Source organism: Dermacentor andersoni, chromosome 11 (genome assembly GCF_023375885.2).
Source record: "Dermacentor andersoni chromosome 11, qqDerAnde1_hic_scaffold, whole genome shotgun sequence".
Lineage (NCBI taxonomy): Eukaryota > Metazoa > Arthropoda > Arachnida > Ixodida > Ixodidae > Dermacentor > Dermacentor andersoni.
The window spans coordinates 117,120,493-117,134,691 of NC_092824.1; the positions used below are offsets into that span (position 1 = coordinate 117,120,493).

The window sequence follows — 14,199 nt, forward strand, 5'->3', positions numbered from 1 at the left end:
GAGCAGCAGTGACTTGCTCGAGAAAGCTAAATCTTGCAGTTCCTTTATATTTTTGTGCTATTTTTATGCTATGATTACACATTATTTTTCAAATGCACATACCAAATGCATCTTCATCACCTGCACTGTGCTGCTACTATACAGTAGAAACTCGTTCATATGTTTTGGAAAAATAAACGAAAAAAAAAAAAGCGTACTAACTGGAAAAACGCACGATCTGAAGTAACTAAAAAGTTGACGGACCAATTGTAGTTGGCATCTATGTAATGCAAAGTGTTGCGGGAATCGGTGTGGCACGAGATGCCAATGTGTGTCGAGCTGGGTTATTCCCTATTAAAAGTGCGCAGCACACTTCCAACAGCACAACGCGCTCTGAAACAAATATGTGAAAATGCTTATCACAATAGGGGCATGCGAGGACCCGGGAGGAGATTTGCTGGTACCGGAATAAGAAACTGAGTGCACACTCGTGTTTTCAGCTGCAACGGGGTAGGGGTATTGTGGTGGCCAGAAAACGTATCATATGATCGCAGTTTGGTGATGCACTGAACGTTGGTGCTGAAATATTGTGTTTTTCAGGAACTTATGAACCAGTAAAAAAATAAGTAAAAAAATAAGCGCAACTCCATTCTGTCATTTTTTGTGTTCTTGATTACGAATGTTGGTGCCGGGAAATTGTATGTAACAGGATCGTATCAATGAGGTTCTACTTAATATGGTGTGACAACTGCCAGGTTTTAGATAATTTTAGATAATAGCATCAAAATGTAAATGACGGCTCTAAGCGAAAGGTGCACACACTAATGGAGGGTGCAATACTTGCAACATTAATCTTTTAGGCCGAGGTGTCTAGGATGAAGTTGCAGTCAGTAACTTATTAATGTTATGTTTTTGTCTCGCTGTCCTTATGCCAAACTGTGATATGCCAGACATACTTTCTTATTATATGAATCGATTTGGTCTTTCATTAAGTTGCATGCAACTTTATCAGTCCTTTTCTATGTGGTATGACACAAAGCTTTAATCACTTTCACTTAATGAAAAACTAAACCATTTGTTTCAACAACTTCATCCACATCTGTAATGGGCAAGTCGACTCACAGAAGCGTGGCTTAGCGATGACCATATCACTTGCATCACTGGGGGCACCAGGGCCAGCCTTGTTCACAGCCCGGACCCGAAACTGGTACTCCATGCCTTCAATGAGGTCAGGCACCCTAGCTTCGCATTTGTCGCCAATAATCTCGGCAGCCTTCTGCCACTTTGTGCTGAACTTGTCCTTCTTTTCTACAATGTAGCTTGTGACCGGCGCACCACCATCGTTTGAGGGAGGCTGCCAGCTGAGGTCGACATGGTGCTTGTCCCAGTCCTTGGCTGTTGGCTTGCCCGGTTTGCCTGGCTCGTCTGCACAGGGAAAGAAGCACATGGTGCCAGTGTAAACATGTTTCTACACTAAATGCAAATAGAAATTAGCTTGTTCGTGTTCTCATAAAACATGGGAGGCAAGAAATAAAGAACAGTTGCCACGTGGCAGCTTCATGAAGCTTGTCATCGGCCACACAAGCAGCAGGATGGTCAGAAACAACACTTTGTGGAATAAAACTGGCAATATTATATATATATATATATATATATATATATATATATATATATATATATATATATATATATATATATATATATATATATATATATGTGTGTGTGTGTAAAAGCTAAAATAGAAATGCACCCATTAACAGTTCACAAATCCACACATTTTTTATGCACACAGACAAAAAGGCATTTATTCTCTGTGAAGTGCTCAAAGTCAATATTTTTCATCATGAAAATTGCATATCATTCTTGTGTTTGTAAATTTATCATAATATTGCTGCAATTTATTCTGGTACTAAACAAGGTGCTCTACTTTTCGTGCTGCACGTCCAAGATGTGCTCACGTTAAATTGAGTGAACTAGTTTTCTTCAAAGCAAGTGCTCAAATGTTTCTCACTGTTCCAGCATTCTATACAGGCTGTATTTAAGTAAACTGTATCTAAAAAAACAATTAAATTTCAGTGAGTAATGCTAAAATGAGGTAATAGAAATGTCAAATATAAATTTCTGGAGTCTTTTGTGTAAGGCTAATGTTATACATATTAGGAGTCAATATCACAAACTACAAGACAACCATGAACTGCTTTATTAAATCAATAAAGAACCATTGATGGTCACCCATGAGAAAAAAGAACTCGCTTCTGCATTGAATTAAAACATTCGTTAAGAGAACTTACATAACTCAGAGCATTGCCCTACTCAAAAGTAAGCATTGTTTGTTTACTCAAAGCACCAATTGCATTGATGGCACCGATTTCCCACATCAGAAGGCATAATTTGATAAAACCAACAAGAGGCCAGCATGGCCATTCATGGGAACTGAATATTGGTGCTGCTAAAAAAACTATGATGTCAGATACCAGGTGAGGGTAAATTTAAGAGGCTTTTACTTCTTTGGTACAACCTCTATGCCAAAGCATTGCAGATGGGTGTGGTTTGATGATAACACTATGTAAGAGAACAAACTTGCACTCTCATTAAAACATAAGTTCAGGTACATTCCACTCACCGTAAGGGTTCTTGGCAATAATGCCCTGTTCCGTTTCGAGAGGTTCAGATTCACCCTCTGGATTGACAGCACGTACACGGAACTTGTACTCCTTGCCTGGAATCAGGCCCTTGACTTCAGCCTCTGGTTCTTTGGTGGTCATGACAGGCACCCAGCGACCGGTGTCTGTGTCCATTTTTTCCACCACATACTGCTGCACAGGCTCGCCACCATCATCTTCAGGCTTGTCCCATTTGAGCTTGCAGCCTTCGGCTGTTACGTCTGAAACCTCCAGGGGGCCCTTGGGCTTGGATGGCTTGCCTGTATGAGCAACAAAACACATGGAATACCATTGCATACAGTGATCACAGCAATGGAAAAAAACATGATTTACTAGACACTGTTGGCAGCTTCTGGTATGAGAAATTGTTTCACTCTTTCACAGCCACACAATACATTGTGCAATGCAAATGTGACTAAAGAGGCCATGCAGTAAGCATCAAAGAGAATCAAAGAATCTATAAAGAATCATAGAGAGATGTGATATGTTATTTTATGCAAAGGTACACATGTATCCTGCTTCTTTTAACAACTACTGCCAGTGTGAAATTCTGTGGGATGCCTGCAAGAGTGCAGAAAGTGCGCATTATAGCCCCTGATCCCACTACTTGCCATCTGTGGCTCGGTCACAAGGAAAAAAAGATTAAACTAATTTTCTTCAACAAGAGGAACAAACTGCATCACAAAGTTCCCACTGAGGCCTCAACAAGCAGGATAAACTGCTCCCTGAGGCTAACGTGATGGGACAAGGGTGGCATGGAAAGAGACCACCTCTCCTTGGTTTGAATCAGCCCTACAGATTGCCTTACTGTCGCATGAGAGCACATGACACGACTTTACAATGAGGAATAAGCCTAACATCCTTTTTCTTATTTACAGGGAATCACTCTCCAGTTTTGCTAGTCCCAGTAAGTTTTCATGTTGGGACAATTAAGCACACTTAATGCATGCCACTGTTTATTTTATTCCTCCTAAACATGCTGTGATTGCAAGTTGTTGCAGCTAATTTTGGGAAGGTGTGATGGAATGACTGTATGCAACTTGAAAAGAAGCCTGCCCTTTGTACTAGAAATAAGGACTACAGCCTCATAACGTCACACAGTGCTTCAGATGCATTACACAACTCTCAGCTATATTACTCTCCTCCAGAGCCTGGCCTTCTTCTGTTAGGGTTAAGTATATATGCTGTTACGAAACAGTAACTATGCTTGACTGCAGATGATTTATTTGTTAACTAAATCATGTAACAAACATAAGGTTGGCTAAATTAGCTCCTAAGCTATCTTGTACAGCAGCATGTATTGCATGCCAGCAGTTTCAGCATGAGTTAGTTGAACTTTGTGATAATGAAACCACTTCTCACATGAAAATACCTCTGTTATATCCAATATTCATTATGAGCATGTATTTGTTACGTGCTGATATTGGCGAGAGAAACTTTAGGTTTACTTCGCTATATCCGATAATTCATCCATGATATCCATGTTAGTTATACAGTAGACTTCTGTTAATTTGACTCTTGTTAATTAAATGTTTCGGCTAATTCGATTGCAACCAACAACCCTGACCGGTGCCCACACATTTTTTGTGTCCAGACTTCCATTATTTTGATTTCAAAATTGGCCTTCACCAAATAAAACAAACTTAATTATTTAGCTTCGCCGCAATACAGCCATGTTATGCGGAAAAACACGCCATTTATTGCGGTGAAGGAGGAGAAAATAAAGAGAGAAGGCAGGGATGTTAATACTGCAGTGAAGCATTCCAAGACTGGGAAGGGGCCACTGTCACGGGACATAGTACACGTTTCTTAATTATCCAGGTGCGCATGCACTGCCTCCAGTCACAGTACAAGCACCTAGATGCCTAATAAGCATACTGGCAGCCATTCAGAGCTGCTTCTCACGTTGCTGTGGCGATTTGAGCCCTCATTTCACCCGCCATGCGTGTCCCGTATATGAGGCCGTTTACGGAGCCTAGTGCATGTTTCTTAAGCCACGTACCGAGAAGCATAGAAAACACATCCGCGTTTTATGAAAGCCAGCGAAAGGGAAAGCGGTAAGATTGAAATGAAAAAACTCCAAAAGTCAAGGGGACGTTTAAAGCCAACAAAAGAATGGGGATCTATCTAAAACTCTGAAGGCCTGCCGGTAAACTTAGGCGTATCGGTGCTCATACTGTGACTGGAGACGGCGCATGTGCGTGTGTAAATTAAGGAACACCTGCTGTGTCCTGTAAGTGCGGCACGTTTTCCAGCTTAGCATGCTTCACGGCGTTACGCGCGTGTACTGCGACGAAGCTAACTTTAAAAACAAATACTGCCAATTGAATTAATGGCATGCTTCATCGTTTTGCTTCCTTTTGTTTAATTCGACCCACCGGATAATTCCATCAGTTTTGTAGGTCCCCTCAGGATCGAATTGACGGATGTCGACTGTATACTGGAGAGGTGCAACAGTTTCTAACTGCAGTCTCACTGTGCTTGACAAATAATAAGATAGTTTGTTTTACCTTCTATAGCTCAAGCTTGATTGCATGAAAAACATGTAAATGACGAATTATGTATGTATTATGATTACTTAATATAGCTGATGTGCAGCGGGCATACTCACTGAGCACTTTGAGCTGAATGGATGCCTCATCAGTGCCATGCATGTTCTTGGCTGTGATTGTGTAGGTTCCAGTGTGGGCACGCTTGGCTCCCGTCAGGATGAACAGGGTGTGGTAGTCTTCAATGTCAATTTTGATTTTGTCGTTCGCTTTGAGAGGCTGCCCATTGTAGGACCACTCAATGCTCGGGCAAGGTTCGCCCTTGACATCCACATCAAGTTTCAGTGCCTGGCCACTCTTAATGGTCGTATCCTTAAGGTTGGTGCGGTCAATCTTGGGTGCCACTGCATAAGGTTGAAGAAGAAAAGAATTGACATATTAACATAACGAATATGAAATGCATACTGTTACATAGCAGCTTGTGCAACTAATATGTATCTGTAGATATTCTTTCTCGTAATAATGTAAACGGACATGCAGATGTGCTCATGAATATGTACGATGCATGACACTAACAAAGTGGAGCAATTGCGGTAATATAAACAGCAAGGAAATAAATATAGCACTGTCTCCTTAAAAGGGCATCAACTATATGCTAACAAGAAAGTAGATTATATTACGTTTTCCTTGCTTGTTTGCAATTTAGTGAATATGACTGCATCCTTCAATGGGTAAAAGTCTCAAGACCAGAACACCAGACCCCCATGTTACACCTCATATTTGTAACACATACTGATAAAGTGAGGCAAAGGAACTTAAATATGATCTAAATATTTTCCAAGTCACGCTGATTTCACCTTGATAATAAGAAAAATTTCACACACCTGAACAATACGTTTGTGCTATAAAAAGCAGCAGGTATCTATAGTGAAACCCGCATAAATGACTTCTGTTTTTGCAGTCACAGAGTCAGTGCACTGCTAGGCAGATGTACAAGGACATGAATTGACAACACAAGTGTACATGCTCATACATGTGCCTAGAGGTGTGTTGCCATTATGCAACAACGATGGCCAGATCTACTAGCCCACCAATACCTCCTCAACAATCTCTGCTTAGTGCTTGCAAAGTGAAGAACTCACACTTCCTGGGCTTGGCCACCACAGATCGAGAAGTGTCACTAGGCTCACTGGGTCCTTCCTTGTTGATGGCAATCACACGGAACTCATACTCCTCCCCTTCTTCCAGGTTGCTCACAGTGGCCTCATTGCTGGTACCAGGCACTTCCTTGGCCTTCTGCCACTTGTGCGTGCCCTTCTTGCGTTTCTCGACTGCGTATGCTGTGATGGGAGTGCCTCCATCGCTCTCTGGCGGCGACCACTTGAGATCCACGTGGTCGCTGTCCCAGTCAGTTGGCTCAGGACGGCCTGGTTTGCCAGGTTCATCTGCACAGGTGCACAACCAGTCATGATGTCAATGTATGCACTGGTTTTCCCTTGATATGTGCCAGTTGAGTAAATGGCAGATAAAAAGGCGGTGGATGAAAGTAATTCTATACCCACTTATTAGACAGAGGTTCACAGGAATAGAGACTTAGAATGATCAACTGTGATTGAGGAAGAGATGATTCTGGAGGCACCATTTCGACAAGCGTACGTGTCATTGTCAAAGCAACAACAGACAAGTTACCCTGATGCAGACAAGTCCCTTTGTCAAAACATTGGCTCTAGAGACATCGCTTGTTCAATCATTGTGGATTATACCCACCTATATAGCACCTGTAGCAAACATATTTGTAAGAAATTTTTTGCTAACATACTTCTGTCGCAAAGTTGAGTCAATTATTGCTACGTCCACTTATTACAGCGTCTGTAACAAGAGAACCTGCAGAATGTAGAGGTCTATACAGATAAGCACTTGATGTTTCTTCCTCATCTCTTGATATCTCTTGCATTCAAGTGACTCATCTGCACAAACCCAGGTTTGTGTTTCAGTAGGTTTCAGCTTTTAAACAAATTAAGGTAGAAGGTATCAAGTGGAAGAAACATGATAAGCAGGAGCCACATTATCCCACTTCAGAGAGAGACAGCAGGTCTTGCTGTGGTTCACTTGCATACACTCAATGAATCTGGCACACACTGACCATAATTCAAAGAAGAGTTATGCAAATCATGAACTCACAAATGAAATCATGGTTTTCACAGGGTCATTACATTATTTTATCATACTGTGTTTTCTTGTTCATTGCATCTCATTTGGAACTAATGTTAAGTTTCTACCTGTGCTGCAACTGTCACAACAATTGGCACCAAAACAAAAGTCAAATGACAGATTTGAGCAAAAGAATAAGAATCCAAAGGGCACTTTACAAAATGACATGACTAAGCACAGTAAAGATCCTTTCAAAACGAAAATGTTGCACATGACTATTTTTAGCATTATAAAGGCTAGGATCCTTAAGGAAGCTATCGTAGCTCACATAAACAGAAACAGATGGGTAGCGCTCATGGTGTCCTGTCTTGTGTTTCTTGTGTCTGTTTTATTTGAGCTATGATGGCTTCATTAACTATCACCCAACTAGCCCAAGAAGAAGTTATCTTGAGGCTAGGATAATTTATGGGGGATAGGTGGAAACTATAGCTGTAGTATGCTGGCATACTTAGTAAGAGGGTGAAATGGCCGAGATATTTAGTTAATATTCGTTTTTCTAGAATATGAAGTAAAAGACATGAAAAAGAAAGAAAGAAAAAGAAAAGAAACAACACAGTTTTAGTGTACCTTTATTCTTTGCAGTTTTTTCTTTTATTTTTATTTTTTTTTCTTTCTTTCTTTTTTGCATTGCTTCCAAGAGAAGTGAACTGTCAAACTCAGTACAACTGTGGCTAACATCACAACTGAATGGCACATTGCTCATATACAATTATTATTGTATTACTAGCCGCCAACAATCACAACAATCATGTATTTTTTTCCCTACTCCCTTCCGGAATGCCTTCGGGCATTGAAGGTAAATAAATAAATAAATAAATAAATAAATAAATAAATAAATAAATAAATAAACTGTGTTATCTGTTTCTGACTTGAAAATAGTCTTGACAACTGTCTTGCTTTTACAAGATAGATGCAGTTGCAAGCAGTTCACTTTGGTCACTTACCAAAGGGATTCTTGGCAAGCGTGCTTGTTTCCGTCTCAAGCTCCTCAGAGTCACCTTCCTTGTTCACAGCACGCACTCTGAACTTGTACTTCTTGCCTGGAACCAAGTTCTTGACCTCCAGCTTGGGTTCTGTTGATTTGCCAGCTGGCACCCAGCGGCCAGTTTCCTCGTCCATCTTCTCCACCTCATAGCACTCAATTGGACAGCCTCCATCATCGTCTGGCTTCTTCCAGCTTAGTGAGCAACCATCCTTTCGGACATCGGACACCTCCAAGGGCCCATTCGGCTTGCCTGGCTTGCCTGCAGGAAATTCGAAAGAATGAAGCTAAAGCTACTCTCATATGACATCTCATTGATTTCAAGCAACTCAATCTTTCACTCAGTCAAAGCTGGAATAATGATTTACAAGAACTGACAATGTACTTTAACGAATCTACTGAAACCATGTTGTTGCAGTCATCTCATTAAGTTATAGTGTGTACAGTATAAGGGCGTCATGTTTGAATTGCAGAACATGAGAATTATTGTACATTTCAGGTAAACATGACCATGAAGAAATGTAATGTGTATGCACTTTATGTAAGAATACATGAGCATTTTGGCAAACTCATATCACATCATTTTCAGGGGACAGCTATTTGTTTCAAATTTCTTAATAAAACCAGAATTTGTATCATTGTATCATAACTGCGGCTCAGACTGGCCTAACGAGGGTTGTACTTTTCACTGATAACATTTATATATACTTTTCAATTACTGCAGAACGTGGTGACATGACCCAATATAAATATATAGGCAATTGGTGACATCACAATTCTTCTGCTGATTATCCTGTAAATGCATTCAACAACCACATTATGTTATTAATATGATGCTAACTGAAAGTTTGTCCTCCCACAGGTTTCCTTTATCACAATTGCTTCTACTAATTTTAGCCCAATCAGCGCTCGCCAAAGTAATACCTCTGAAGGTGATTTACATTAAATATGGCCTTAGATATTTCACCCACCTAGAACATTGATTTCCACTTCTGCCTCGTCTGTTCCAGAGTCGTTGGTAGCTTTGACTTTGTAGACCCCTGTCTCTTTGCGGGTGGCCCTCAGAATGTTGAACTTGGTGTTGTAGTCCACATTGTCGACCTGATAAACCTCGTCAGACTTGACCTCACCCTTGCCCACGTGCTCCCACGTGACCTTTGGCGGTGGCTCACCGATGATATCCACATCAAAGCTCACCGCCTGGCCAACCTTTATCGTCAGGTTGCGCAGGTTGGTTCGATCAATGCGTGGTTTCACTGTAGAAGAAAGGTTACTGCATGAGACATTATTTCTTCACGTTTCCATCCGAACGAAAAAACCTCAACAAAACGAACGAAAACCTCAACAGATTTTATCCAAATATTTCCTGAATTAGCCCTTTAAAAGATTAAAATAAATATGCCACTAAGGTTTAGTCAGAGTAAACCTTTAATGCTGAATACAGTTTGTTACTCAGCTGAGTAAAGCATCAAACCAGTGCTAGTTACACTATAGAATGATAGTTTCATTGGTGGTGCTCTACTTAAGCAGTCGTAAGTCCACATGGTAGTCTATAGAAATGTCACAATGGTTTTTTGATGCACACAATATGAGATACCACTCAGTTTCACAGTTATCCATCGAGAGCTTTAGAAAGAGCCAGAAGTAGAATGACTGAAGACAGGGGTCATACTTACAGTGCTTGTGTTTCATGAGGTGAGGTGCAGTAGCCTCACTTGGCTCACCCGGACCAGCCTTGTTAACAGCTCGTACACGAAACTCATACTTGTCGCCTTCCTGAAGCTTGTCAACCTTGCCCTCAGTCTTGTTGCCAACCACCTCAGCAGCAGGTGTCCAGTCATGGCTGTACTTGTCTTTCTTCTCAATGATGTAGCCCGTGATGGGCGCACCCCCATCCTTGATTGGCTCATCCCACTTGAGCACCACGAAGTCTTTGTCATAATCGGTGATGACTGGCATACCTGGTGCCCCGGGTTCATCTGCCATGTTGCATGCATACAACGTGCTAAATGAGTTTCTGAGGCCCTTTCCATGTACTACATTTTACTTGTGCTGTAACAGTTGTGTGAAGCCAACCTTTCTCCATTCTCAAGTTTTATGAAATGGATATTAGCTGTGTGTTGCATCTCACTCACAAAATACTTGAGTGTTCATGAAGACAAAGTTCCTGACCTATCTGCCATTAGATGCAGCTTTGCACAAATTGAAAATAATGCTTGTTCATGTAAAAAAAATCCAATAAACACTGTGTGATATGACGGGTCAGACTCAACAAATTGTACAACGGCAGCACATGCCTACTAATTCATCTGCCTGTAATGGCTACATGACTTATGATAGTCACAAGTGTGACATATGGCTGGTGAGGTAGAACTTCTACAGAATGTATTATAACATATCAAATTTTTCCTACACCACCGGTGACATGCAACTAACTGCAGCCAAGCAGCACCAGTACCTTGGATTAGTGATTTCAAATGACTTTAGATGGGAGGCACACGTAAACTATGTTACGCTGTCTGCCTTAAAGAGATTATTCTTCCTTAAAAGGCGATTCCAATCTGCACCACCTAAAACAAAGCTCTTAGCCTACAATACCTTTAATCGACCTATACTAGAATATGCAAATGTAGTTTGTGTACCGGCCACAAATAATATAGTTGAAAACCTGGAAGGTGTGCAAACTATAGCTGTGAGGTTTATCCGCATCAAATATGGTTTATTTGATTCACCCTCATAATTAATTGAATGACCTGGACTTTTAACATTATGTAACCACGCTAAATTCACACGCCAAAAATGCTGTTCCATCTTCTTCATAAACAGCTTAAAATCGACAGCTCAAGGTTTGTATCCAATTCTGAAACTAGACGATCACACCACAAACATTATAACCTTCCAAGAATACCGTTTCAACACAAACTGTTTCAAATATTCTTTCTTCCCGCAGGTAATTAAAGAATAAAATAGATTACCCAAATGCATAACTAGTTGTAATGAAGAATAAATTTTTAACACTACTTGAAAATCACTTACGTACCACCCACAGTTAAGCTCTTGCGTACTTTTCTTATGTACTAGTGTAATTCTTGGTACTTTACAGAATGTGATCATTATGTGTTGCACATCTGTTCGTAACATTTTTACTATAAGATTCTTGCTCCCTCATATTCTATAAAATCTGTAACTGCATATTGATACTTTCTTTATCTGAAAATGTTTTCTTTCTTGTTTTCTTTTGCCCTCCTGCAATAGTTCACCACTGGGACTGGCAGTATGTAATAAATAAATAAATAAATAAATAAATAAATAAATAAATAAATAAATAAATAAATAAATAAATAAATTCAAGAACGATCACACTGAAACTGAGCTGATGTTTCTGTCATAAAAATTTTGCTGTTGCTATCAATTTGCTGCATATTTTTTCCCTCGAAGTTCTTTTTGATATCTCCCAAAATATCACATAACTAACTTCTCAGAGTATGAGTGAAAGAAGGTTTTATGAAGGGTATAGCATGTTCATGAGCACTGACATGAAGGTGGGGTTATATTGACTAGTTTAATGTTTGATGGTGCTGTGCCAGCCTCAGGACAACCTTTCGGTCTTGGCATCTTGATTTCTTCATATTCTTTTTTTATTGTATGGTATATGGAATTTACATTGAAATGAAATGACTTCATTGCGTGAGTTACCCATTAGTTGTTAAATAGCACACTTTCACTATGTCTGCTGAAGAAAGCTAAGAAATGATGAAAGGTAATGTATGTAAAAAGCTGACTTCATGATGACTACCAAAGTTGACTTGCCCCATACCTGTAAGGTCTGTTGGTCCAATGATTGTACCACCACATTTGTAGTTAACACTGTGAGACTACACCAAGTATGTTTAAAGAGCATGTTGCAGATGTGTACAACCACAGCCCTTAGAGATCTGATGCTGTAGACTTTCCATCGTCCGAGTCAATGCCCTATTTTGAAAGTGTTACGTACATTTTATGTACACGTTATGTCATTTGATGTTGCCTGCGGTTAGGCTGTAAGGCTTTTCTTGTTTATAGCAATAGTGTGCATATTTGAGAGAGCTGTGACGACTGCTGTTATGGTGTACAGATGCTCCACATCATCTGGTTACAGTTCTTATTTGTGTTGCACAAAGTACCTGTTAATGTAAACCTCTAAATAATGAACAAGAAATAGCTGATAAGTCATGGGTGATATTATGTGTTTCTTCTTCAGCATTGAAGTTAGAGCTGCAGACACATAAGATATGGTCACTCCTAAAACAAAACATTATTCATGTGTCCTTCTCCAAACAAATTAACAAAAGAAAGCTTGCTATAACAATAAAAACATAGAAGCATTATCTGAATTATGCCAAGTGATTGAGTGGTTCACATACGCATCTGCATACAAACAAATGAAAAATTTTCATAAAGAGCAATGCAAGCTGCCAAGAGTGACTCACAGATCTTGAGATGCCCCTTAATTTGCTTAATGTTTGCAGTACTGCACTTCTAGTAAAATGGAAGTACACTGGTGAATAATCACAAAGTTCTTGTTTCTGGAGAAATATGCAAGAAAGCAGAAAGGTTGCTTCCCATTAAGCTGTTTAAAATCAATCTGTTTAGCTATAAGCACTATAAAAGGCAGTTCCCAAATGTGTGGCCAGAGTAGCTGCAATCAAAACTTATTTGCACAAAGCTTAATACCACAAACTACAGGACAAATTATGCGAGTGACAAGAGCTGTTGCCAAGCCCTGCAGCATGGTTCTCGTAAAAGTTCTGGCACTCCAACACTCAAGACTCCGTCAATAAGCAGATTATGTGTAGTAGTGAGGTTTGATAGGTTGCAACGCAGTGGCACCACTAACAACACCAATAGTACTACCGCACTACCAGAGGACACCCCCCCCCCCCCCCCAAGCTGCAATATTCTTGGAATAAAACATGCTGAGCGGAACAGCCAAACTCCGACTCGTTTTCAGACCACTACATTATGAAGCGCTGAAGGTTTCAGAGCAATGGCAGTGCTTAAACCAGGCAGCAGCTCTAGTAAGGCATGACGTAGCTTTGAAACTTTGAAGAGCTGTAAACATAACACCAGCCCACGGAAGCACTAGTGTTTATGCACCCAAATCCCCCTTTGATGATGACAGTTACACAGAAGCTTGGTGCAGATAAATCAAAGGAACAAAGACTTTCTGAAGAACCATAAAGTCAAGTGATGCAGTGCTCACCGTATGGGTTCTTGGCAAGGGTTGACCGCTCTGTCTCGAGTGGCTCTGATTCACCCTCATTGTTGATGGCCTTAACACGGAACTGGTACTTCTTGCCTGGTTCTAGTCCAGTCACCTTCATTTCAGTGGCATCCTTGTCAGCTTTTCCACAGGGCACCCACCGGCCAGTTGCGGTATCCATCTTCTCCAGCTGGTACCCCTCGATTGGAGTGCCACCGTCATCTTTAGGTTTGTTCCATGACAGCTTGCATCCCTTAGCGTCCACATCTGTAACCTCCAGTGGTCCCTCGGGTTTGGAAGGCTTGTCTGTGAATAGCATGGGGCACCGCTGCAAAATCTGCTTAGATACTGCAGCTAGCAGTTTCCATGCATTAACTACTTGGCCAAGAAGCCAAATGAGTGAAGTGCTAACTGACTGGAAGGCAAAAGAAAGGTACTATTAACCTTATTGTACATGTCAATTAAGCTTAAGTTGATGTACTAGTATGTACTAGTCGGTGTACACTGATATTTCAGAGCATTACTGACAAAAAGTTACTCTAGAGTAACTCCACAAACCAAGGTGCACTATTACTTTGGCTACTCGTTAAAACAACAAACAATAACTTATCATAGACGTTGTCTTTTACAACT

The 14,199-nt window shown here is 40.5% G+C and overlaps 1 protein-coding gene across 1 annotated transcript in view; it reads right to left on the reverse strand.

Moving 5' to 3' along the window:
- bt (projectin protein bent) overlaps positions 1 to 14,199 on the reverse strand; it is a 247,652-nt gene that overhangs the window by 75,586 nt on the left and 157,867 nt on the right. The window contains exons 51-58 of the mRNA XM_055075480.1: positions 13,567 to 13,872; positions 10,001 to 10,303; positions 9,296 to 9,580; positions 8,287 to 8,586; positions 6,274 to 6,576; positions 5,254 to 5,535; positions 2,603 to 2,902; positions 1,102 to 1,404 (exon numbers count right to left, since the gene is read on the reverse strand). Of these exons, the coding sequence (XP_054931455.1) occupies positions 1,102 to 1,404; positions 2,603 to 2,902; positions 5,254 to 5,535; positions 6,274 to 6,576; positions 8,287 to 8,586; positions 9,296 to 9,580; positions 10,001 to 10,303; positions 13,567 to 13,872 (2,382 nt within the window). The remainder of the gene's footprint in view (positions 1 to 1,101; positions 1,405 to 2,602; positions 2,903 to 5,253; positions 5,536 to 6,273; positions 6,577 to 8,286; positions 8,587 to 9,295; positions 9,581 to 10,000; positions 10,304 to 13,566; positions 13,873 to 14,199) is intronic.